This window comes from Rhincodon typus, chromosome 20 (genome assembly GCF_021869965.1).
Source record: "Rhincodon typus isolate 14 chromosome 20, sRhiTyp1.1, whole genome shotgun sequence".
NCBI lineage: Eukaryota > Metazoa > Chordata > Chondrichthyes > Orectolobiformes > Rhincodontidae > Rhincodon > Rhincodon typus.
In genome coordinates this window covers 7,387,812-7,414,277 of record NC_063351.1, presented here as the reverse complement: position 1 = coordinate 7,414,277, position 26,466 = coordinate 7,387,812, and the positions used below count along the sequence as shown (strand labels likewise).

At 40.9% G+C, this 26,466-nt stretch overlaps 2 protein-coding genes across 8 annotated transcripts in view; one reads left to right on the top strand and one right to left on the bottom strand.

Moving 5' to 3' along the window:
* The window catches only part of phyhiplb (phytanoyl-CoA 2-hydroxylase interacting protein-like b), a 45,655-nt gene extending 42,746 nt beyond the window's left edge, over nucleotides 1–2,909 (top strand). For both annotated transcript variants that reach the window (XM_048608892.1, XM_048608893.1), the window contains exon 6: nucleotides 2,375–2,909. In XM_048608892.1, the coding sequence (XP_048464849.1) occupies nucleotides 2,375–2,909 (535 nt within the window). The remainder of the gene's footprint in view (nucleotides 1–2,374) is intronic.
* A 3,190-nt stretch (nucleotides 2,910–6,099) lies between these two features.
* The window catches only part of fam13c (family with sequence similarity 13 member C), a 98,929-nt gene continuing 78,562 nt past the window's right edge, over nucleotides 6,100–26,466 (bottom strand). For 5 of the 6 annotated variants that reach the window (XM_048608885.1, XM_048608886.1, XM_048608890.1 and 2 more), the window contains 8 exons: nucleotides 24,270–24,408; nucleotides 20,842–20,923; nucleotides 18,939–19,150; nucleotides 18,735–18,818; nucleotides 14,051–14,146; nucleotides 12,444–12,649; nucleotides 7,981–8,082; nucleotides 6,100–6,932 (listed from right to left, as the gene is read on the bottom strand). In XM_048608885.1, coding sequence (XP_048464842.1) covers nucleotides 6,800–6,932; nucleotides 7,981–8,082; nucleotides 12,444–12,649; nucleotides 14,051–14,146; nucleotides 18,735–18,818; nucleotides 18,939–19,150; nucleotides 20,842–20,923; nucleotides 24,270–24,408 — 1,054 coding nt within the window. In that variant the 3' untranslated portion in view covers nucleotides 6,100–6,799. The remainder of the gene's footprint in view (nucleotides 6,933–7,980; nucleotides 8,083–12,443; nucleotides 12,650–14,050; nucleotides 14,147–18,734; nucleotides 18,819–18,938; nucleotides 19,151–20,841; nucleotides 20,924–24,269; nucleotides 24,409–26,466) is intronic. The other variant, XM_048608887.1, reaches the window with a different exon arrangement.

Here is a 26,466-nt window from a genome sequence, read left to right as displayed (position 1 = left end):
CTATCTCTGGATGTAACTTTTAGTTGTGTTGAACCCTGTGACCACTGCGAGGAATAATATTTTTTCAAAAATAAAGACCTGTAAATCACTTTTTAAAATGATGGTGGCACATTATTGAAAGAAAATAGGGTATGTGAATATAGAAGGAGATTATTATACTTAGTGGTAACTATATGCTTACATTTGTGCTGTCTTGTGGTTTAAGACATTAGTTATTATTTTATATAGTCTTAATTCACAGGCAGCAGTATGTTGAAGTTATCTAGTGGTAAGTAAAATAAATTATCTATGAACAACTTAGATTTTAAATTACCTTTTGTTTTGTTGAAGTAAGAAAACATAATAAAACTAAATGAGAACACTTCAGTAATTTTAAATATTAGAATGAAACATCTGAAACCAAGATTAATTGCAGATAATTAGTTCCTGTCGATTTTCAGGGGAGGCGGTGACCTAGTGCTATTATTGCTGGACTATTAATCCAGAGACCTAGATAATATTCTGGGGACCCAGGTTCAAATCCTGGCGCAGTAGATGGTGGAATTTGAATCCAATTAAAATATCTGGAATTAAGAATCTAATGATGCCCATGAATCCATTGCCGATTGCCGGAATTACCCATCTGGTTCACTAATGTCCTTTAGGGAAGGAAACTGTCATCCTTACTGGTGACTCCAGACCCACAGCAATGTGGTTGACTCTTAACTGTCCGCTGGGTAATTAGTGATGGACAATGAATGCTGCCTAGCCAGTGATGCCCTCATCCCATTAATGAGTAAAGCATCAAAAGCTAGGCGTGGTAACGAGAAAAATACTAGCAAAGTATATTAACATAACCAGATTATTGTAGAATATATTTTAAAAAGATTTATTAGCTACTTCTTTCACAGTTTCTCAATTGCTGAAAGTATTATAATCCAGATTCCTTAGGGAGCACTCCAAAATTTACATGTGTTCACATACAATATGATCCCATGCAATCCTTAATATGACTAGTTTGGTGTGGAATGACAATACTGTTTTGTAATGTGACTTTGTTACGACATAACTGTTTTCCTGCTTGTATTCTACACATATGGGGCACTTAGTGGAAAGCCAGCAGCATTTCACTGTGGCTGGTGCCCACTTTCTAATCACACAGTTGCCAGCACCTTCTGCTGCGAGTAGCATCCATGATGCTTCCAGCTCCAAAGCAAAATAGTTTATATTTTAAAAGAAAACACTTCGTCCCACTGAAGACCTTAGTTTAGGTTGCTGACACCTGCTGAATTTCCTGAAGGGATCCCAAGGCTGACATAAAACGGGCACGATGTCTGTTTCAAGTGGGCACAATGGATCCCAGGAATGTTGCCTTCAGTCGTATGTTTGCCCTTCGGTATAGATCAGGTGTAGGATTGACAGAGACTAAATACACCCCCACTACCAACCAACACGAAGTCCAGCTTTGGTCCGTGTTCACTGAAAAAGAGTTGAGAAATCTGGTATATGACCAAATCTTAGATTTGTAAATTATGAGGATAGCTTCCAAGCTATTTACCTTTGAGAATGCAGCCTTAGATGGGAAACAATTACATTTCAATTATTATGAGCTAATAAGAGACAGTCAACAATGGATAGCTTATTGGAAATGAATGAGGAGGAAAAAGTATTTTCACCCCTCACCGAGGTTTAATTGCCCTTTCTCTATTGGTTCTTCTACTTGACTGATGACTCCCCTCATTCTCTTCCCAACTTCATGTAAATGCTGCAGCTCCTGGCTGTATGGAAAAATAATGCCCATCTCCCAAGTACTTTGACTTGTAATCCCTGTCCCATCCTTATTAGTCTTTGCTTCCTGTACCCAATCTCCCTGCCCCTCATTTCAGAACTCTGTTCTGGTACGCTCAGGAGGTCATTCCTTTAAATGTTTATAAGCAAGGTTGCATTGTTATTATGAAATTCATGCCCTGCTCAGAATTGTAGGTGCACCTCACCGAGTCAAAAAGATTACTTTAAATGTTGCCTGAAGTTAAGTACAGACTCAGTACTGCGAAGAGAATTCCAAGCTGGCTTGAAACTGGGTCTTTGGATTAACTGCATGGCATAAAACAGCAACATGTCTGCTTAATGACATCTGTACCATTATCAACATAGGGGATAGTTGGAGCAAGGATTTCAAATTTTACATTATTATCTACTTTTGAACTACCTTGTTATTCTGTAGACATATTAAAAATGTGAAGTTCTTAAATAGTGTAATCTGATTTATATTAAGGATTCTTGTTATGTGTCTCTTTTGAAACAGAAAATGTATTCTAGTATGGTTGTAAATTTGGACAGTGAGTAATTATTAATTAATACCCCTGCATTACTAACTTGAAGATTACTGTTTCAGAGAACATCAAGGACAAATGATGCAAACTTCCATAAAAGATAACAGTGGCAGTCATGGTTCTCCCATCAGTGGCAAACTGGAAGGCATCTTCTTTAGCTGCAACACTGAATTTAACACTGGAAAACCTCCTCATGATTCACCTTATGGGAGGTACCGTTATCAGATTCCTGCCAGCAAACTCTTCAACCAGAATACTAACCTCTATTTTGGTGATTTTTATTGTATGTATACAGCGTACCACTACATCATTTTGGTTATTGCACCTATGGGATCGCAGGGAGATGAATTCTGCAAGCAGCGACTTCCTCAGCTAAATATTGCTGACAACAAATTCCTGACATGCACGGAGGAGGATGGTAGGCTTGTTTATCATCATGCCCAGGACGCTATTTTAGAAGTTATCTACACTGACCCAGTGGATCTCTCTCTTGGTAGCGTGGCTGAAATCAGTGGCCATCAGCTAATGAGTTTATCCACAGCAAATGCAAAAAAAGATCCTAGCTGCAAGATTTGTAACATCAGTGCTGGACGTTAATTGAACAATCTACAATTTCACACTACTGACATTAAATATAGATTTCATTTTGTGTTATTTCAATTCTTTTCTTGTGAAAGCATGCAAATGATGCAGCTTTTCACCTAAAGCTTACCCGCTGATTGATTTATTTACTGAAACTTTCATTTTACAAGAATATGTAAATGTCTGTTTCTTTTTGTGAGATACTCCGTAAAATTGCTGCAAAGTTCCTGCTTTAAAGAGAAAGCACAATTGATATTAATGTGCTCTCACAAAGCAAAAATTTTAGCTTATCCATAGCATTCTACTACAAGTATTTAACGTTGAAAGAACAATTATTGAATGGAACAAGCATAAAGGTGACAGTGACAGCATGACTTTATCTTGCAAAATAGAAATACAGTTTTGACTCTTACAACTTGTTCACTGTGTTCACATTACCTGTAATAACTAGTTAATAAGAAACATTTAAAACTGCTGTATTTGAAGAAAACAAATGTAACAATAGAAAAATACTTGTATTTGAACTGTTCCAAAAAAGATTTACAGTTGGGTGGATGATCAACTACAGAGCATTTTGTAGTTATTAGAGTGTTATGGAACTATACTGCTTCTAAAAATTAAATGGCTGTAAAATGCAGATATTACTATCCTATTTATTACATTCCAACACCAACTCTAACATTTGTATCATTTAAGTTCATTATAATTCTTCTTACATAGTTACATTGCTTCCTACAAAAGAAATACAAAGTGCCAGCATTATATAGCTTAACCAAACAGTAACTTATAATTTACTTTTCTCCCCATGCATAGACAGTTTTCGAACAATGAACAATATTGTTGAATGGTCCCCAATAAGGAAAAGAAATATCTCAAGTTACTTAGAAAACATGCGTTTCAACTAAGAATGGAACAGTAGCATTATTTAAAACATTGCTTTCAGATTTGATTTCTGAGGTTGGGAGAATATGAAACAGGAATTTTATAAAAGGTGGCACAAATTAAAAACCTGAGTTAAAATTTTGTTACTACCAATGGGGATTTCAAACAGTTGCTTCCAACTTAGTTTAAATCTACTTCTTTCTGCTGCTTAAGTTAAATGTAGATAACAGTATGCCTGAACCAAACAACCCATTTTATGGGGAAGTTCAGGTTTGGCTGAAAGTCTTTTTTGGCAAACCCAGTTTTGTCTGTGTACAGAGCTTTACACAGGTCATATAAACACACAAAAAAAAAAAAAATCTTCAAACATAACTTTTTCTTATAAGAAAATCTCAACCAGACACTGGAAACTTTGGGTAGTAGCACCCAGGAAATTAAGGTTCTATAATAAACACATGCAGACTTGAAATAACCAAAAGGTCAATGAACAAAGCAAGCTTCAAGTCATTGAGAGACGAGCTTAAGAAAATTGATTGTAAGAGTGGATGGAGGTAGTTGTACTCCTCAGTTAGGGATGCATTAATTCTCATTCAAAAGTATGTAGACTTTCACAAACAACCCAGAGTTAAAGGTACTGGAAATCGTGCAATGTGGTAGAATGGGGGTTCAGAAATACATCAGCTGCCATTTTCTTGGCCTCCAAGAGTAGTTGGACTTACCCTTGCACCTTAAGTTCTTGTTTTTTTTTTGCATGGCATATTGCTACAAATGAGCTAACAGTATTGTGAAGGAAACGGGTCATTCAAGGACCTCAGTGAACAAGAAAAGGAAGCATGTATTTCAGTACCAGCGAGGTCAGAGTACGTAACACTTACCAAATCATGAGAATTGAACCGAGACCAAAATATACTCAACCTTCACTGGTGACTTTAGTCTGTACCTACTGCAATTTCACAGTGGCAATGCATTTCAACAGTCAGCCAAACAGCAAGATGCCATCTTTATGAAGTTGATGGTGGAATGGTACAACTGGGACAGCAACATTTAGATAGTTTGAGTTTTAACCATGTATCTGCTCCTCACCACCCAAACATGCTGAAATCATCTTGTGCACAAATAACAACAAGCAATGCTAGCCAATTATGGCCCAGCATTACTAGCACAGTAAGAAGGATGCTAAAGAAGAACAAACACGAGAAGGATGCCACTGGGCCTGAAACAGGTTGAAAAATAATTCCTACACTCCCGGACTATTCTCTCCAGTTATTCACAGCAGAAAATATTCAGTAACGTGGTCCATCAAATGGCTTTAACATGATCAAATCCTGAGACAAATGGGTTCAAACCAAAAGGGACAAGATTGAAGCGATGCAGAGGGAATGTCTTGTTAAATGCAAAAACAAACGTCTAATAAAACAAGTATCAATCCAACAGTTTTACATCTCTGCAAATAACACCAGTTCAAAATAAGTCCTTCTGACAAAAGGCTTTTTCCACAGATGCTGCCTGACCTGTTGAGTATTGAAAATATTTTGTTTTTTTTTTTTAATTTCAGACTTGTAGCATCAGTGGTATTTTGCTTCTGGTTTTACATTCCTTACCAGATGTACCTATACTATATTAACATACTTAAATGGAGGAAATGACTTTCCGACCAGACCGCAGAAAACCTGATTTTATTGTGCTAATTTCCAAAAACAAAATGCTGGTAAGTGTTATGCTGGATTCTGCCTCTTAAAATTGATCAACATTCAAGATAAAACCTGACGATTGACAAGAAATTGGCTGAAAGAAAAACACCGAATACATGTTAGGAGAATGACATGAGTGCGGGTAAGTGGAGTAGAGATATTTTTAAAATCAGCCTGTTCACAGATGTTATGACACTGCTGTGGAGCAGGTGAGACTTGAACTCTTTCTCCCAGCTCAGAGGTAGGAACATTCATTGCACCACAAGAGCTCCCAGATATATGTGGTGTATTTAAAGAATTGGTATTGGGAACCACTGCTCCTAATTTGTATTAGTGACTTGAACATAGTGCAAAGTGATCAAATCATCTTGGAGAAGACAAAGATCAATTTAAATGTATACTAGGATAAAGAAATTTTGGGTTCTTTTCAGTCATGAACTTCACAGGTTCAAATGACTTTCTTAATCTACCTAATGAAATAAGAGTTTTTCAATAAACAATGGATTACTGAAAAAATTGATCAGGTTAGTTTAAGTAAGTCAAACCCTAAGGACACAGACTTTTAAAGATGCTGCAAGAACAGTATGCATACAAAAATATGGCAATTTCAGAATGACACACCGTACGAATGTTCTAAATTGCAAACATCTTTCAGCAAATAATTAGCAAAATATGAATGACAACTTTAGTGGCCAGTATAAAGATAACCTATAGCTTGAATACAAATAAATGGCCATGAGAAAGAAGGGATTGGAGTCCAAACAACTGTAAATTCATTTTGAATTTCCTTTTTTCTCCCTTCAATAATTAAACAAGAAATTGATTGTACTTAAACTATAATGTGATAAAAACCGAAGAAACCATCAAAACACGAAAAGGGCAGCCTATTTTTGGTAGTATATAACACACTTTTTACCCCACAATGACAAATAAAGTGCTATGATGTTTCACATGGAGGCGAGCAAATAAATGTCTCCCTCCTGAACATCTGCCTTGCCAACAAATGATTAACTATTTGGAGTAGTTATCATTGTCCAGAATACAATCTATTTCATAAAATTCTCAAAAGCTACCTACTCAAAAATATCATCAGTGCATATTGTAAGGTTTGTTGTCGTTAGCGACAGTGACTTTGATTAGTTGCTCAGCAACCCTCATGTTCATTCTTGCTGTCGCTTTTGGAATTTTCAGACTTCAGTAAAGTGCAGCCAAAAAAGAGTGTTTCTATGGCACAAATGCGAGGATCAAATATCCAGAGTTTGAGAAAGGATTGAATAATTTCCTCTGGTTGTTTTAAAGACCAGAAAATTGTCTTGTGGGTAAGGTTTGTTTTTAAGAACTCAAAACAGTTTTTGAGCCATCGAGTTTAGCGATGAGTACCTCCAGTAATCGAAGTTTGGCTTTTGTATGCTTGTACTGGATGTATTCTTCAGCCATTGGAATGCGATCCTCTTTCTGTACATTCCTACAAGAAAAGGCTGTGTAGTTACTATCATTTCCAGAAAAGACAATGCAGTCAGTTAAAAAAGTTGCGCTGCAATGTGAGGAGTTGTTGGTCTGTATGTAAATCACATCCCTTCTAAATGAGCTGCTCTCAGTTCTACAATCAATAGAGCAAGGCAAAAAAAATGGGTACATCTTCACGGGGAAGTAGAGGAACTGATCCTTTTGGCCTGAATTCCAGGAGAACAGAAAGAAGCAAATACAAAAAGAAGCCTCAACAATTCTTAGCATCCCATAGACACGTTACTCATCTAGCCATTGGATAGTTTGAGCATGCAGCAACATTTTGCAAGCCCATAGAATTCCCAGAGTGCACAAGCAGGCCATTCGGCCATCAAGTCTGCACTGACTCTCCCTCCCCCAAGACCATGCATTTCCCATGGTCAGTCGCTAACCTGCATATCTTTAGACTCTGCGATGAAACCGGAGCGCCCAGAGAAAACCGACACAGACACAAGGAGAAAATACAAACTCTGCACAGTCACCAAGGCTGGGATTGAACCAAATACCTCAATTTGATTTTATGGCCTTCAGCAGCACTTCACTTTCTCATTGACCTTTAAATACCAACATTTCTTAGATTTCCATTCAGCTTGGTTTCTAAAACTAGCCTTTTTTTATACTCATCTTGACCAGAGAGGTGTTCACAATTAATTTTAATCACATCATATATAAATCCCTTCATCTCAATCTATTATCTTGGTAAAATCACCCTGGGTGATTTCCTTAAAGTTCCTCCAAACTGAACAGAATGGGCCCTATTCATAAAGCATGTTGGTTGTGATCCAGTACCAAAATATTTAAGTGAAACTTTAGCAATTTACAGCCTTTGGTTTGTATTCTTTAAAAGATGACTGGGCTGGGAAGATTAGTACTAACCTCTCGTTTTACTTTGTAACTCATTTTTCCCCCAAAATGAAAATATATCCCAAGTCTTTCATCACAATTTATTTGTTGGTGAATGAAGTCTGTTTTTCTGACGAACTGGTTAAAAGACTGGCCTGACTTACCTTCCGGTTTGTTTGAGAAACTGCTCTTCAAATTCTCGGAGAGCTTTGCGGAGTTTCTTCTTCTCTGCTCTAGTTTCATGAAGATGTTCCAACAATTCAGACCTATACAAATCAAACATACATAGCATTTGGCACTGTTATCTTGTGCAAATATGAATTTACGCCATCCTGTAGTTAGAGGGGGAAAAAAGGTTCATTACAAGATCAAAGTAAAATTTGCTTGATACTGAGAGACTCACCAGCTCAAGATATCCAAAAATGTTTTACAGCCAATAAGTAAATCTGGTTTTTATTTGACTGCATCAGTATGTTCATCTGAATCAGTCTCCCATCCACAGCCGTGAGATAAGTGTTCAAATCATCAGTTTGTCATATAGTAGATTGAGGGATAAATATTGGCCAGGGCACCAACAAAGTACTCCTCTAATCTTCTTAGACTAATGTCATAGGATCTACTACATCCACCTAAGGGGTCAGACAGGACTTTAGATTAACATCTCATTGTTGAAACAACTTGCCACACGTTATTCAAATGGTGATATATTGGAAAGTGTGGATGTACAAAGGGGATTTGAGTGTCTTTGTGCACCAGTAAATGAAAGTAGACAAGCAGGTGCAGCAAGCATTTAGGAAGTTAAATGGCCTTTTGGCCTTCAACGCAGGAGGAATGAGTTCAGAAGTAGGGATATTATATATGTCTTTGATGAGACCACACCTGGAGTACTGTGTGCAGTTTTGGTGTCCCTACCTGAGAGAAGATATACTTTCTATCAAGGGAGTGTTGCTGAGGTACACTAGGCTGACAACGGGGGCTGGCAGCATTGTCTTATGAGGAGAAATTGGTTTCGCTAAGCTTATATTCATGAGTTTAGAAGAAAGAAAGTGGATCTGGTTGGAATGTATAACATTCTAACTGAGTTAGAAAGGCTGGAGAGAGAAATAATATTCATGGCACATAAACGTCCAATGACCATCTCCAATAAGACAATCTGACTATCAGCCCTGGACGTTCAATGGTGTTACCATCACTGAATCCCTCACTATCAACATTCTGTGTGTTACCATTGACTAGAAACAGAACTGGACTCACCATATAAATACAGAGATGACAAGAACAGATTAGAGATTAGGAATACTGCAGTGAGTAACTCAGCTGGCTCTTCAAAGCCTGTTCACCATCCTCAATTTCTCATCCAAACCACTCACCACCCAAACTTGGGAATATAATCTTCATCCCTTCAATGTCACTGGGTCAAAATCCTGGAAATCCCTCCCTAAGGGCATTGTCGGTCTACCTACAGCAGGTGGGCTGCAGCAGTTCAAAAAGACAGCTCACCATCAGGTTCTCAAGGACAGCCACTGCTCCCAAAACGTTAACTGTTTTCTCTCCACAGATGCTGCCAGGCCTGCTGAGTTTTTCCTACAATTTCTGTTTTTGTTTCCCCTGTGACATTTCTGGTAATATTCAAAGAATCAAGACTACACAAGCTCACTTTGTTTTTCCTTTTTTTTTAAGTCCTGGAGTGAGAGCGGGGTCATCAATTCACCTCATCCCAATTTTCTACCGATGCCACCTTTAAGCTTGGAAGACCATCATGTTACAAGTTCCCCTCCAAGTCACACAAGGTGCTCCTTTGGAGATATATCAGTGCTCCTTCATTGTGAGCAAGTTAAAATCCTGGCAGTCCATACCTAACAGAATATCTAAACAGCAGTTTACAAAGGAACAGCATCGCAGTCATCAATAAAAAAAACTATGGACTGATCTATATATGCTGGCCTTGTGACCAATGCCCAATCCTTAGAATGAATGTTCTTCTGTAAAGACAGGTTAAAATAATCAATTGCCCTCTAGTGTCCATCTGCGTGAGTTGAGAGGTTGGGTGGGGGGGGTAGGGAGGAGAAGAGGAGGGTAAATTCCCAGCAGGGAGAAGTGCTCAGGGGCGGTACAGACAGATAAACAGACTACAACACTATTTCTCTAAGCTGACCGACAGTCTTCTTTGGAAGGACTGGGAAATTTACCATGTAGGTTCCTCAAGGTGTTATCCATGGTTGTCAGGAATCTGGCTGGTGGGGAAACCTTGCCGTCTTTCATTCCCACGTGTACCAATTTTGCAATCTTACGATCTGTTAATTATTCATTGCAGCAAAATTTAAAAATTCATCGGGGAGCAGAGTTGCGAACAGACTGTGGTTTCCAATGTCAAATTATTGATTCTGGGCGAGTACAGAGGGAGCTAATTATTCACTGTAAAATTGATACAGTATACAACAGATTATCTTTGTCAACAGTCCAGCAGCAATTCACATTTGCAGACCTTGAACCCAAAGAGGCAGAAGATTGTATGATATCAATGGCATTCCCTATAGTGTTGTGTTTGCTAGATTAATTACCTCTTCCTGCAGTCACTCTGAACTAACAGATACTGGTCAGGTTTACAGACTAATAGAAAAATATTTGTACTAAGTAGATCCATAACTACTGAGGCAATACCTAAACAGTCAAATACACAGAACGACAGACACTATAACCTCGTCAGTCCAGAATGGCTATGACCAAGCCTTTCCTGGATTTTGGAATTTTCTAGACAATAGAGTGCCTAACTACAAGTATGCGAACCAGTAAATAGAATTACCTGAAGCATTAAGAAGTGATAAAACATTACAAAGCAAGAATTGAAATAGTTTTGAAATACTGTAATCTTCATGTTTTCACATCCAAAGTGCCATTCTAAAATGATGCCATGGATTACTTGGAATTGCTCAGATATTTCAGGATAAGGGTGGGCATGGTGTGTCACAGCACCAGGGACCCTGGTTCGATTCTGCCCTTGGTCGACTGTCTGTGCGGAGTTTGCAAGTTCTCCCCGTGTCTGCATGGGTTTCCTTTCACATTCCAAAGATGTGCAGCTCAGGTGGATTGGCTGTGCTAAATTTCCCATAGTGTCCAGGGTTGCATAGTTTGCATGCAGCGATAGGGTAGGGAATGAAATCTGGGTTGGATGCACTTCAGAGGGTCAGTGTGGACTTGATGGGCCGAATGCCCTGCTTCTGCACTGTAGTGATTCTACAATCACTGGCGTTTGCAAACAATAGCTTTTCAGGCTGAAGTTATTACAGTGCGGATCTATAAGTGAGCAGTCTTATATCGGGGCATATTTCTTGTTGTCACACTTACTTCCCATACCAATATATGAATCCATACACATGTAAAACAACAATTAGATAACACTTGGAGCATTCAGTGGATTTCCCATAAGCTCACCTGCGGATGTTCAAAATCCAAGTACCAATTTCACATTAAAGTATTAATTCATCAATTAATCAATTCAAATTAATCTGATCTAGAATTAAATTAAACAAACAATTAAAACAAAAACACAACAAAATTGCCTCCAGTCAGGGGATGGTACCTTCATAGTAACATCACTGGACTAGTAATCAAGAACCCCGGGCTAATGTTCCAGAAACATGGTTCAAACCCCATGGTGACAGATGATGAAATTTGAATTCAAAAATATGGAATTAAAAACCTAGCCAAATGGCGGCCATATATCTACTTTCAATTGTTGTAAACAAAAACAAAAACAATCACAATCTGGTTCACTAATGCCCTTTAGGGAAGGAAACTGGCCATCCTTACCTGGTCTGGCCTACATGTAACTCCAGACCCACTGCAATGTGGTTGACTCTTAACTGCCCTCTGGGCAATTAGGGATGGTCAATAAATATTTACCTAGCCAGGGATGCCGGTGGAGTAGGCAGCGTCTGGGGCTCACACTTTGTCTCCATCTCCTTTTGCCACTTTTTTGGTCTTCTGTTTTTAATTTTTTTTTTCAAAAAAAGAAAAACCTTGCATTGCGGAGAGAGTGGCAGTGACGGCATAAACGTGTCGCAGCATTGAGGGCCCGGGGCAGGCCAGTCAGTGATCATCAGGCCCGGAGAGGAGCAGGCCAGTCAGTGGTCATCAGGCCCAGAGCGGGATGACCAGCAGGCCTGGAGAGGAGCAGGACGGTCAGTGGTCATCAGGCCCGGAGCGGGACGACCAGCAGGCCGAGAGAGGAGCAGGACGGTCAGTGGTCATCAGGCCCAGAGCGGGACGCTGGTGGTCAGACTGTCACAGATGGTGGTCAGTGGCTTGTAAACCTGTTTGTGATGGGCCCAGCACAGGTGAGAGCGAAACCATGAGTGGAGAGCCAACAGTGTGGAGCGACTGCAGAAGGACTCTAATGTTTATCTTTTAACTTTATTTCTTTATTTTACTAATTTATACTGTGACGAACTATAATGTAGAAATTCTAGCTTTTTTCTATATCTCCTCTATTTTTGTACCGAATCTATTTTAGTACCTAACATTTGTAACTGGGTACTTTGTACCTAAGTGCATGGTGACATTGTACACTTTTTGCTGTTGTCTTGTACGCGTGACAGTAAAACCTAAATTCTAAAAACATTCTTACATAGAGGCTTCATGTAGATTGGCCAGTGAAGTTGTCGGTTGCCTGGTCTCTTTCTTCTCATCCAGAGGTGGGAGAAATCCAGGCTCATGGTCTTCATCTCGATGGTCTACATTGTCTACAAATTCTTGAAAAGGAAAGTCTGCTATTGGTCTGGTAGATATTTCACAACTCTTCGAAATAGTTTCTTCATCTGAACCTTCTTCTTCCTGCACAAGTCAAAGTGACAACTTTACAACTCTTAATCAAATATTATAGATATATGACTAGATAAGTAACAATATTTGTTTCAGCGGAAATGTTTTTGTAACAAAGTGCCACATGTTTAATAACCAGTGATAACATTGCTTTAACAAGAGCCTATTTGGATCGGACTCCGGCCTTACAGCTCATTTCTGATCGGGTGTGAATGATAGGAGTTGCCTTCAGGATAGCTTGTGAAACGAGTTTAGGCATTGTCAGTTTTAAATGAGAATGGAGGGCACAACAAAAAGATTGGAGATCTCTCTGATCTCACAAAGGGCTGAGTGGTATGTGAAACCAAACATTCAAGCTGGTGCAGTACCCTTCCACCTGCAGAATATTACCCAAAACTGCCTTTCCTCAACTCTTCCACCACTGTAGCCTCATTTCTGTGTTTGTTCCAATCATAGTGCAGTGCTCTCATGTCTCCCAGCGTCCCATCTCTCAGCATCTGGAAACTGAAGCTCAGCCAGGACCTTGCAGCCCACATCCTAAACTCTTGTCTGGTCCCTGGTGTCCTAAAGTCTCAATCATCAGCTCAGAATGCGCTCCTGTGAAGCATCAGGAGAAGTTTTGCTATGTTAAAGGTGCTACACAAATGTAATCTGTAGGAGGCTTGCAGGAAGAGGTTGCTTGCAAATAAGGAACATTTCTTGTAGATTCATACAGAGCAGAAAAGGCCATTTGGCCCATTGTGTCTGTACTGACATAACCGCTAAAAATGCACTAATCCCAACTTCCTGCACTTGTCCCATATCCTTGAATGTTATGGTATTTGAAGTGCTTATTCAAAGTTTTTTTGTTTTAACAAACAGTTGTAAGGTTTCCAGCTTCCACTACCTTCCCAGGCAGTGCATTCCAGATTCCCACCACCCAGAGTGAAAAAGTTATTTTTCCCCCCAAATCCCCTCTGAATCTGCTGCCCCTTACCTTAAAATGATGCTCTCTCGTGATTGATCCCTCAAATAAGGGGAATAGCTGCTCTCTATTCACCCTAATCCGTACCCCTCATAATCTTATACACCTCAATCATGCCACCCCCCACCCCAGTCTTCCCTGCTCTAGAGAAAACAATCCAAGCCTATCTAGTCTCTCCTCACAACTCAATTTCTCCAGTCCAGGCAACATCTTGGTGAACCTCCTCTGTGCCCCCTCTATTGCTATCACATCCTTCCTGTACTGAGGTGACCAGAACTGCACACAGTACCCCAGCTGTGGCCCGACCCATACTCTGTACAACTGGCAGAGTAATAACCACCTGTCTTAGGGGCACCTGATGTGGACACTGTTTGGGAAATGCAATCTGCCCCGCATTCCTGATTTTCCTCACCCTGAGGAACACCAATAAAGTTTTATGCTGTACTTACAATAGTGGGGATGGCTGCAGCAGGAGACAGAAGTTGCCTGATACTGCGATATCTGTCGTACAGAGGCTTCATTAGCAGTCTTTCCTGTTTGTTCACCTATTCAAAAGAAAGGTGAGTTATCAGTGGGAGTCATACAGAGGAGTGCTCGCTGTTACTTCGATTACTTTCAGTAGATCAGAATTAACTGCAAAGCACATTTCAAAACTAGACATTCCACAGGTGGAAACAAGCAGACACAAACAGCAGCTGACACAGGAAAGCGAACGAGACACACCATTCGGAAAGTTATATAAAAAAAAGCCCAGACCACCCGAGAGGTGCATACAGCGTGTCTGGCACAGAAGCTGAAAGACTGGGGTGGGGGTGGGATCCCATTGGAGTAGGGGAGTAGAGGACTGGCCTCACTGAGGAGTGGGGAGGCCTGATCGAGGCCAGGACAATCCTGCAGAGGAGATGGCTGTGCACGTGCGTGTGTGGGGGTGGGGGGCAAAAGGAGATGGACGTGCAACAAGATGGGTGATCGCTGTAACCTTGATTTAACTTAATATCAGAAAGCAGACCCATTACTAAGAGAGAGCAATAAATTCATACACAGTCATTCAGAATGACTGATAATTAACTGCATCAATATAGCAGAATACCACACTAATAACATATCTTTCTCATAACTTTGGTAACTTCTGTAAAAATAGCCCCATAGCTGCCAAAGTAATCAAATAACGCCCAGATTAGTCAGCATCTTTCACAATTAGCCCCTACCTGCAGATACTAGCACAAGAGGTCTCTTATGAAAGATCAGCTTTGGTTCAAAGCCAGGGCCAAATCAGTGTCTGATGCAGTTCTGACTGACAGTACTTGCTGGCGACAATAGTCAGGGTAAAGCTGAGGGCTGGACAGGAGACAAAAACAGGAACACAAATCTCCCAAGGAAGCTGCAGCCTCCACTAGACTCTTGCTCAGCAGCCTGAAGAGGGAGCTGGTGTGATAGCAATTACAGAGTGCCTAATCCATCGAACCTTACAGGAGAGCTGATGTTTAGTCTATCACTCCCACAGCAGCTCATTCAAAGAGTTGTCAAATTTAGGTTCAAAGTCCAGCTACTTTCCTCCCTAACACCCTCTCTAATAATGTTCAATTAGGTTTTAAAAACCCTTATGGAATTCCATTTCCACCACCCCTTCATGTCATGTGTTCAAGACCTAACTTCCTGAAGAAATTTCTCCACTAGTTCAATACAGTACCATTTATATTATGTCATAGTGGTCCTTCCAAAGTACATCACTTCACACTTATCCGTGTCGCACTGCTAATCTCCCATTACACCTCCTTGTCTCATGTTCTTCTGAAGCTTATTACCATCACAGCCACAATGGCAACTTTTGTGAGGCCCAAGTCATATGGGGACTTACAACAAAACAGCCTTCGATCAGTCTATAGCAAAAGTCCAGGCACAGAATGGTCTCGGTGTCATTGTCCTGCAAAAAGAAAGCCAGAACTGGACTCTAATTATTAAGGATAGTAGGAACTGCAGATGCGCGAGAATCTGAGATAACAAGGTGTAGAGCTGGATGAACACAGCAGGCCAAGCAGCATCAGAGGAGCAGGAAGGCTGACATTTCGGGCCTAGACCCTTCTTCAGAAATGAGATGGACGTGCAACAAGATGGGTGATCCCTGCAACCTTGATTTAAACTTAATATCAGAAAGCAGCCCAAAACGTCAGCCTTCCTGCTCCTATGATGCTGCTTGGCCTGTTGCGTTCATCCAGCTCTACACCTTGTTATCTCTAATTATTAACCCTACTTTCTCTCCACAAAAAAAACTGTAGAGTTTTTCCAGCAATTTCTGTTTGTGTTTCTGATTTCTAGCATCTACAGCTCTTTCATTTTTTTTTGTCTAGTGAACATGCCGAATTCTTTTGTTCAGAGAAGAATCTCCGGCACTTGACACCCGCAAGGAAGAAAAGTAATACAAATTCTGCTGCATTCCTGTAACGGGAGGATATCACCTTTCATTGGCCCAAGAGGATTTTGCTCATCGTTACTGTTTACTCTTTGAATGAGCTGCTGTGGGAGTGATAGACTAAACATCAGCTCTCCTGTAAGGTTCGATGGATTAGGCACTCTGTAATTGCTATCACACCAGCTCCCTCTTCAGGCTGCTGAGCAAGAGTCTAGTGGAGGCTGCAGCTTTCTTGGGAGATTTGTGTTCCTGTTTTTGTCTCCTGTCCAGCCCTCAGCTTTACCCTGACTATTGTCGCCAGCAAGTACTGTCAGTCAGAACTGCATCAAACATTGATTTGGCCCTGGCTTTGAACCAAAGCTGATCTTTCATAAGAGACCTCTTGTGCTAATATCTGCAGGTAGGGGGCTAATTGTGAGCTTCCTGTGGTTTCTATTGGCCGACTTATTGGCTGAAGTCAATGGTTTGATGGCAAATTGGGTAGTTGTTCTTGTTACTGAGAGGAAATGGAGGGGGTGCGGTTTGGGAAGAAGCAATGATGATAAACCTCTTTGCAGTCAGGTTGACTACAAAAGGTCACAAGTCACACGACACCAGGTTATAGTCCAACAGGTTTATTTGAAATCACAAACTTTCAGACGGCTGTTCCTTCATCAAGACCTGACGAAGGAGCAGTGCTTGACAGCTTGTGATTTCAAATAAACCTGCTGGACTATAACCTGGTGTCATGTGACTTCTGACGTTGTCCATCCCAGTTCAACACCAGCATCGCTACAACTGGACTACAGTTTGAGCAGCATTCTAGCTCAGAGGTCAGCACTGCTGCCTCTCAACACCAGGAAGCCAGGCTCGATATCCACACCTCTCCCCCTCGCCTTGGGCAACTGTGTTTAGGGTTTGCACATTCTTCCTGTGTCTGCATGGATTTCCTCCGGGTGCTCCAGTTTCCTCCTACAGTCCAAAGATGTGCAGGTTAGGTGGATTGGCCATGCTAAATGCTAAGGGATGGTAGAGGGTGGGGGTGGGGAGATATTCTTTGTTGGGTCAGTGTTGACTTGATGGGCCAAATGGCCTGATGTAAAGGATTCTATGATAAGTGGCCATTATATCCATGTCCAGTTGGAGCAGAGTCAACATGTGACTTTCTTGGTAAACTTGGTAAATCTATACAGGCCTAGAGAATTGCTAACGATCAGATACTGGATCTGTGGATTCTTCCCACACCAGATTTCCAACTTCTGTACCAGATAATCCCAGAGGAGAATGGGATGGTCTCAGCAAGCTAGGAAAAGCTTAAATGGTGCTCTGTGCTGCCAAGCTACAAGTTGGAGTTTTAGCAGTACCTAAATACATGTCTGACAGTTCAGAGTCTGTCTTAGGATTAGACACAGCTGGCCCTTCACTCAGTTACTATCTTCATGGGTCATACTGCTGGCTCCTTAGAATTGTCTCACACCATTACTGGAAACCACAAAATGAAACTTGCTCGATCGAAGGCGCAAAAGCAAGAAATTGCTGGAGAAACTCAGCAGGCCTGGCAGCACCTGTAGAGAGAGAAAGCAGCGTTAACGTTTCCAGTCCTGTGAGACAAGTCACGGGACTCGAAAACGTAGACTCCACTTTCTTCAGGCCTGGCAGCATGGGAAGAACATGGAGTTAAACTTTAAGTCCTGTAACTCATTCCCAGATTTCTCTCCACAGATGCTGCCAGACCTGCTGAGTTTCTCCAGCAATTTCTGTCTTTGTTTCAGATTTCCAACATCCGCAGTTCTTTGTTTATTCTAGATACAAGGAAGCTGGATGCAAAGGGATCTGGTAAATGGGTGTTTGACTGTGTCAAGTGCCAGCTCATGATAAAAGTAAAGGTAAAGTCACCATAGTCCAACTGGGCCATGGGGCTGCTCGTTCATTTGAAAGAGACACATCGTGGTGGTTTAACCGGAGGGTCACCTACACAAGAGATGTTGAGAAAGACAGCCCTTCATGGTAACCTCGGCTGCTTCAGGAAATAAACCCACCACTGTTGCCTTCACTCTGCATCCCAAACCAGCCGTTCAACCAACTGAGCTATCCAACTCAGTGACGACATTGTTATCAGTCAAGGAGCTGACCCAACTGAGGTTTACAGGGTACACATCCTGTTATTTTATTTGTTATCTAGATCTTAAATGAGAACCAGGAAACGTTTTCTCTGATAACATACATTTTAAAAGGAGTGTATATTCACCACTGCTTAATATTCTCAATCTCAGCCTGAGAGACCAACATTTTCACGTCTTCTCAAAACATGCCATTGATATGGAGTCCATTTATCCCAAAGCAGCTCCATTGATTTCAATCTGTACTTTAGACCTCAGAATCATTCGTCCTTGATTCCCCAACATGGGATATCTGTTACCTCCTGGCAATGAACTCATGACGATGATAGCTCATTCACATTGAAACAGCAGATATCTAGTCACTAGAGGGTACATACATAAGACTGACTATTTACATTGCCCAACGTGAAGGGGGCTAGTCAAAAACTCAGAGCCAAAAAGCAATAGCCGATACAAGTCGCAATAATGAAGAAATAAAAACACAGTAGTTACGGTGGAACGATTGGAATCTCATCTCTGGGTTCTTATTGTAAGCTGCTTTCAGCAGTCAAGAACCCACTGATGAGATCACCATCATACCATTAATCCATATCTAATTCACAACCTATTTATCTGAATACATACCGGTCGTCCATAAAGGCTTTCAAAATGCAATAGGCAATTTTGCATGTTGACCTTATCTAACCTCAGTTGCTTTTGTGTCATTTCCTGTGCAAAATATTGTTGAATTGTTTTGGTCAGACCATTTAAATAACCGTACATTTGTTCAAATCATTTTATTTCAAATTCCTTAGTAATCAAATGCTTATTATAACTACGGTGAGGTACCTTAACATCCTCCGGAAGACCAAGTATTTCCTGCTTTTCCTTCAGCTTTTTCATCACAATCTGTACAGTTTCCTCAACACTCGGTTTCTGCTGGGATTCCCCAGATACGTGGTGCTTGTTCTCTTTGTCCTGCCTGGAGTTTATGGGCAACGCGTTGCTTCGATGTCTGTGCCGTCTGTTATTCTCCTCCTCAGAGATCTTCAGTTTCAACTCTGGTGGGGGAAAAAAAAATAAAACAGTAAGAACAGCAGCAGCTTTCATTTACATAGTACCTGCCACATGTTTGAAAACAAAAAGGCACCTCCCGGGAGCGCCAGCAGACAAATACTTTTGTAAAAACTGTAGTATTCTTGGACACAGTGGACATAATGAAAGTTTCATATTTTAGAAGCTGAAAGGACATTTTCCTGAATGCCAAGAGAAGATTACCCTTAACTTACTTTAAATACAATGGGTTGGTAAACTTCATTTATTGGTCATTTGCTTGTGGCTTGTTTTTGTGACATGGACGTATACGTGCAGGGCTTTCTGGGTGCTAACAGAAGTCATTTTCCAGTTTGTTGTGTATGTCATATAGAGTCAGACAGCCTAGAAGAGGCTTTTCGGCTCATCGAGGGCTTTAAAAAAAGTGTTTACGACCAAAACAATTCAACAATATTTTGCACAGGAAATGACACAAAAGCAACTGAGGTTAGATAAGGTCAACATGCAAAATTGCCTATTGCATTTTGAAAGCCTTTATGGACGACCGGTATGTATTCAGATAAATAGGTTGTGAATTAAATATGGATTAACCCGAGTGTTACCCGGGTTTGTTTACACAATTTTTCTGTCTGTACAGTCCAACATTCCTCCCGCTACCAGCCACCGTCAGGAATATTTTAACCGGGCTTTCAGTTCTTGGGTTATTTACAGGATCTTGCTGGGTGCAAAATGCTGCAATAACAAACCGTGCTTCAAAAGAAATACACTGTACGGGGTCAAGTTTTTCCCCCAATCGTGGAGGATGACAATGTCATGAAACAATTTTTAAAATACAAATCAGCCTTTTTTTCTCCCCCTGCCCTTCCTTGCGGAGCCAATTTAACGTGCCCCACATACATGGACCAGAGGTGGAGATCGGAATGGCATCTTGAAATTAAATAAAGGCATGGGACTTCAGGGATAACAAGGGTGTTGACTGGGTCTTGCATGAGCTGAGAAAACAAGCAACCAGAGAGGAATTGGGTTAAACGCCACATCCCTGATTCCTTAAAGAACGAGGATCTCTCAAAGAAGGGAGCCGAGGAGAATAGTCTTTGTGCAGCTACTTATAACGTGGAGCTCGCAGCCTGAAAAGGTGCTGCAACCAGACTGAATGGTAACATTCGAACGGGAATGGATAAAAGCCTGAAAGAAAGAATGACGGAGGCTATCTGGGGAGAAGCAGGACTGTGGGGCTAAATCGGGATAGATATTTCAAAGAGCGAGCACAGGCATAAATGGGCAGAATGGTCTCATTGTGTGCTGTGACACTAAGAAGAGATAGGCATCATTTCAGGACCTCCTCGTACACAAATCTTAAGAACTTAGACCAGTCCGAGGTACAAGTCGGCATATTTGTGTTTATGGTTTGCAATTATTTCATATAACAAACACAAGTCATGGTGACTTGTGCATTCTGCAGTGCTGGACAAGCTGCTTTCGAAGGAAATATTCAGGGAACCTATTTGTATCTTTTAATCACTGCGAGGGACAGGCTGTTCCATCAGCTCACTGCCTGGACCTCTCCTGGCACCATTCCAGCTGCTGCTTTGAACTTCGTGTTTCCTGCTGCTTGTATAATTGTTGCCAATTGCCGCTGAAAGTAATGGCTCCTATCACACCACAAATTGTGTGCAACGACATTAAGGCTGTTCTGTACCTTTTAACTGCTTACGGGCCCTTGTCAGATCATTCATCCACCTCAGGACTTCTGGATCGCCAACCTTATCACTGTGGGAGGGCTATAACCACAAGAGAGATTACAGTTATCCTTTCTTATTAGTCCTGCGCTTTTTACATAATTATACACACCGCATGATTTGTTTGTTTTCAAATTTCAGAAAACCACAAAGCTGCCTGAAGAGTTGGTCAAATTGGAAGCTTGCTGGAAAAAAGATTAGCTGAGTTATGGGGAAGATGATTTGTGGAACTAATTAGACAGCTCTTTCAAAGACCCTGCATAGACACAATAGGCCACAGCGGCCCAGTGCAATTTTACTTCTTTCAAAAAAAAGTCTCTTTACATCATAATGAGAAACCTCGAAACACAGACTTCTTTCTACGTTGAAACTGAACATTGAAGACAGTGCGAGTTTCAACTGGGAGTAAAAATGGTGTTCAGCTGCAGAATCTCTCGTCCAACTATTTATGCACTGATGTTACTCTTCAATGTTATTTTTCTATTCATTTTCTTTATGTAGGCTCACACACTTCATTTACTAATTTCATTCTGATCATAAGCAGTCTCGTGCAAGCATCTTCGCCAAGACAAAAATCTCACTGCTCAGGGAACTGTTTTTGTAAACTCATTGTGTTGTTTCTAGACCAGGTATAGCATAGGCAATAGCAACATCAGAATACATGTCTACCACCATACACTGGTAGACCTTACACATTCAATATGAAAGTCAATACAATACTTGAATAGCTGTGTGGATAAGAAATTGGGTAAGAAACAGAAAGCAAGGAATAGTTTTAGAAAAGGCTCATTTTACAGACCGGAAAGCTGTATAGATTAGTATTCCCGGAGATCAGTATTAGGACCGACTCATTTTGACATAAATAAGGGATGTGGATTGGGATATAAAAAGGATATAATTTCTAAATCACAGAAGAAACCAAAAATTTCAAAATGTAGTAAACAGCACGACTGATAGTAACAGGCTTTAGAAAGACTTAAGATTGGTGAAGCAGCAGACACATGGGAGATGAAATTTGATGCAGAGAGGTGTGAAGTAATTTAGTTTGCTATGAAGAACAAGGAGGCACAATATAAACTAAACAGTACAAAGTTAGAGAGAACATAAGACAAGAGAAACACGAGTGTCATAGCACAGAAATCTTAAAGGTTGCTATTAACAATCCTTGCCTTTATATATGGAGGCACAGAACAGAGGAAAAGAACAAGCAAGTGGTACAAAGTCTTTATCCAACGCTGGTTTAGGCACTGGATTATCGTGTCCTATGCTGGGCAATACACCTTAAGAAAAACGCCAATTTTAAAGGATGCGAAAGATGAGGGACACCATGGCAGAGACAAGAGATGAAAGCAGAGCACTGCAGGTTCTGGAGATAGAGTCAGAGCCATACAGCACAGAAACAGGCCCTTCAGTCCAACCAATCTATGCTGAACATAATCCCAAACTAAACTAGTCCTGCTCTTGGCCCACATCCCTCCAAACCTTTCCTATTCATGTACTTCTCAAAGTGTCTTTTGAACATTGTAACTGTGCCCACATCCACCACTTCCTCAGGAAGTTCATTCCACGCATGAACCACCCTCTGCATAAAAAAATTTGCCCCTCATGTCTTTTGCAAGTCTCTCGCCTCTCACCTCAAAAAAAAAAATGCCCCCTTGTTTTGAAATCCCCCATCCTAGGGAGAAGACACCTACCATTAACGTAATCTATACCCTCATGATTTTATAAACTTCTATAAGAGCTCACCTCTCAACCTCCTATGCTCCAGTGAAAGAAAGTCCTAGCCTATCCAGACTCTAATATCCTGGTAAATCTCTTCTGAAACCTCTCTAGCTTAATAATATCCTTCCTATAATAGGGCTACCAGAAGTGGACACAGTATTTCAGAAGAGGCCTCACCAATGTCCTGTACAACCTCAACATGACATCCCAACTCCTATACCCAACAGTCTGTGCAGATCTGAAATAAAATTAGCAAGTGCTGTAGAAACTCAGCAGTTCTGGCAGCATCTGTGAAGACTGAAACAGTGCTAATTCCAGTCTGACTGTTCTTTGGAACTTGGGCTCCGAACACATGGAATTTCAGAGGCTGCACTGCAGCCTCAGAGTCATAGAATCGTACAGCACAGAAACAGACCCTTCGGTCCAACTTATCCATGCTGACCAGACATCCTAAATTAACCTAGTCCCCTCAGTTCCAGATTTCCATTTGTTTAATGAAACAAATCACTATCTTTCAGACACTGAGGGACCTACTGGACATCGCTGGATTTCCTTTGTGCTTTGTAAACAAACGAGGTAGTTCCCACCTCCAAAATAGATGATAGCAGTGAATGGGTGGTGAAAAAGGCAAATCAAGAACATTAGACTTTACAAGAAAGATAACCAGTACTTCAATAAATTGAGAGAAATTCAAGTTAGCATGAACACATGAAGCAGGGAGCGAGATACTTAAGAGACGGTACATCTGTCAATTACGAAGGCATTAAGTTGTGTTTTGGTGTTTAATCTGATAGCTTATGATTCATACTGCATCATTATTGCTGTAATTGTATTTGTTTCACTATTGCTAAAAAGAGATATTCATCAGGGAGTCACTACAAAACCAGAACAATTTTTTTTTGCCAACCAGTGTTCAACCAATCAGCACCCACTTTCCATGCTGCATAAAATCACTTTCCTTTCTAAAGTTGGGTTTCTGTCCTGATGGTTGCAAGACGGAAAATAACAATTTCCTGTCTCTTTCAAGCACAGCTTAAATTTAAGCAACCAACTAATTATTTCAGTATCGTAGTGCATAGGCGAGAGACAAACAGAACTCTTCAATGAAGAAGAAAAGAATTTTATTGCACCAGGAGGTAATGAGCATGAAGCAACTGTTGACGTTGAAAGAACTGTGCCCCTCCAGAGGATTACTGAGCATCTGGACCATTTTCCCAGCAGTACTCAGTGCTGCATTGAAGAGCTGCTGAACTATCTAGTTCAGAATGGGTTCAGCAGTCACGCAAATCAATCATTCCAAATTGAGCAGGGGAGATGTGAAGATGGAGAGAAAAAAAGATAAGTAGATAAATGAACTACTGAAAAGATCTTTTTTCGAGAGGGTTTCATTTTGCCTCGGGAGATTCAGCAAATGGGAAGATTGATGGGGACGCATTTCATTGTGGGTTGGTTATACCCATGGCATTGATCGGTTGACCCTTAACAGTTTATCATCTTCAAATACATTGTACGCAGCAAGTTTTCCACGATTAAGGCAGAATTAGTTCCTTTGCAGCATGTGGCAGAGAGGTGAAGATTCCATCAAGTACAGAAATTATTCCCGAGCACCACAAAACAAAAAGTCATTTTAATCAGTGTTTTCAAATCTAACATTTTAATCACATACCCGATACTTTTTCTCTTGCTCAAATTTTTCCTCATACTTGCGTATTTTCTTTCTCAAATTCTGGATCTGTTTGGTCAGCTGTGTCATCAGCATTGGACTGTTTTCAGCTTCTGAATTGATCAGTGAAGAGTTTCTTGGCCTGGGGGGGGGGTGCCAAAAAGAGGACAGTGAAGGATCAATTCAAAACGTAGCAACTCAGCAGTTACACCATCAACGCACAGAAGGGGGAGGCAATGGCCTACTGGTATTATCGCTGGACAGTTAATCCAGAGATCCAGATAATGTTCTGGGGACCCAGGCTCGAATCTCGCCATGGCAGACGGTGGAATTTGAATTCAATAAAATATCTGGAATTAAGAATCTAATGACCACCATGAATCCCATTGTCAGAAAAACCCACCTGGTTCACTAATGCCCTTTAGGGAGGGGAAACTGCCATCCTTACCTGGTCTGGCCTACATGTGACTCCAGACCCACAGCAATATGGTTGACTCTGAACTGCACTGCCCTCTGGGCAATAAATGCTGTCTGGTCAGTGACACCCTCATCCCATGAATGGAAAAAAGAAACATGTTTCTCTGAGCAATGACTACTGTCAAAAGTGTAGTCTTCAAGAATTTGTAATTACTATACTGCAGGAGTAAACTTGGGTTCTGAACAAAGTGAATTACAAGGCCTTAGATCTATAACTATCAGGAACAAAAACAGAAGTTGCTGGAAAAGCTGAGCAGGTCTGGCAGCATCTGTGAAGAAAAAAAATCAGAGTTAACGTTTTGGGTCCTGTGACCCTTCCTCAAAACAATCAGGACAGTATTACTCTTCCTTCCCACACAGAGGCATCTTTTCCAATTGTCTCCAAAAAACGAGCGCCTTCCACATCAATTCCATGAAAGAGTCTTTACTTTTGATCGACTGTTCTGTAGTATCATTTTCTTGACTGAAGATTAAACGCAAGCATTGTCCAGATTTATTTTGTTGCCATCATTGCCAGCATGTGCAAAATTGGAAGAGGATTCTGTGTACCTGGACAAGCCTGGAGTATTTTTGCACAACAATGCATACTTTGAGATTGAGCAATGGGCCTGAGCAATGGTAGGAGCTGGTATTTGATGTCTATCTCCTAAGTTCATAACATACAGGAGCAGATTTAGGCCATTCAGCCTGCATCTGCTCCGCCATTCAATCATGGATGTTCCTCAATCCCATTCTCCTGCCTTCTCCCAGAACTCATGATCTCCTTACTAATCAAAAACCTCTCTATCTCTGTCTTAAAGATACTCAATTACTTGGCCTCCACAGCCTTCTGTGGCAATGATTTCTGTAGACTAATCACCCTCTGGCTGAAGAAATTCCTCGTCTCAGTTCTAAAGGGTCGTCCTTTCATTCTGAGGCAGTACCCTCGGGTCCTAGTCTCTCCTACTAGCAGAAACATCTTCCCCTCATCCACTCTATCCAGGCCTCTCAGTATTCTACAAGTTTCAGCAAGATTCCACCCACTTCTAAACTCCGAGTACAGAGCCAGAGTCCTCAACCGCTCCATGTGTGACAAGTCCTTCATTCCCAAGATTATTCTTGTGAATCTCCTCCAGATCACCTCCAAAACCAGCACATCCTTCCTTAGATACGGGGCCCAAAACTGCTCAATATTCCAAATGCTGTCTGACCACAACCCTGTACAGCCTCAGGGGTACATCTCAGCTTTTGTATTCTAGTCCTCATAAAATGAATGTTAACATTGCATTTGCCTTTCTAAATAGTAACTGAACTGCATGTTAACCTTAAGAGAATCCTGAATTAGGACTCCCAAGTCCCTTGGTGTTTCCGACTTCCAAAATCTTTGCCCATTCAGAAAATCGTCTACGCCTCTATTCTTCTTACCAAAGTGCATAACCTCACACTTCCCCAAATTGTATTCCATCTGCTATTTTGCCCAATCTCCAGGAAACACCCCTGTACAGAATCAGCCCTTATATCCAAGACAAGCTCGACACTGACTGCAAGCACTGTGACTGCTCCAGTGAGGCAGGTAACATGAGACATCCAATCAATTGTAAGTGATGTTTATAAACTGGAGAACTCACCCTAAAATCAAACTAAAGGCGAGAACTTCCCAGGTTAACGTAGTACATGCAAAAGAAGAATGCGAGAAGATTGCAAAATGGATGACAGCACAATTTTACAATATAGTGTTGACAAT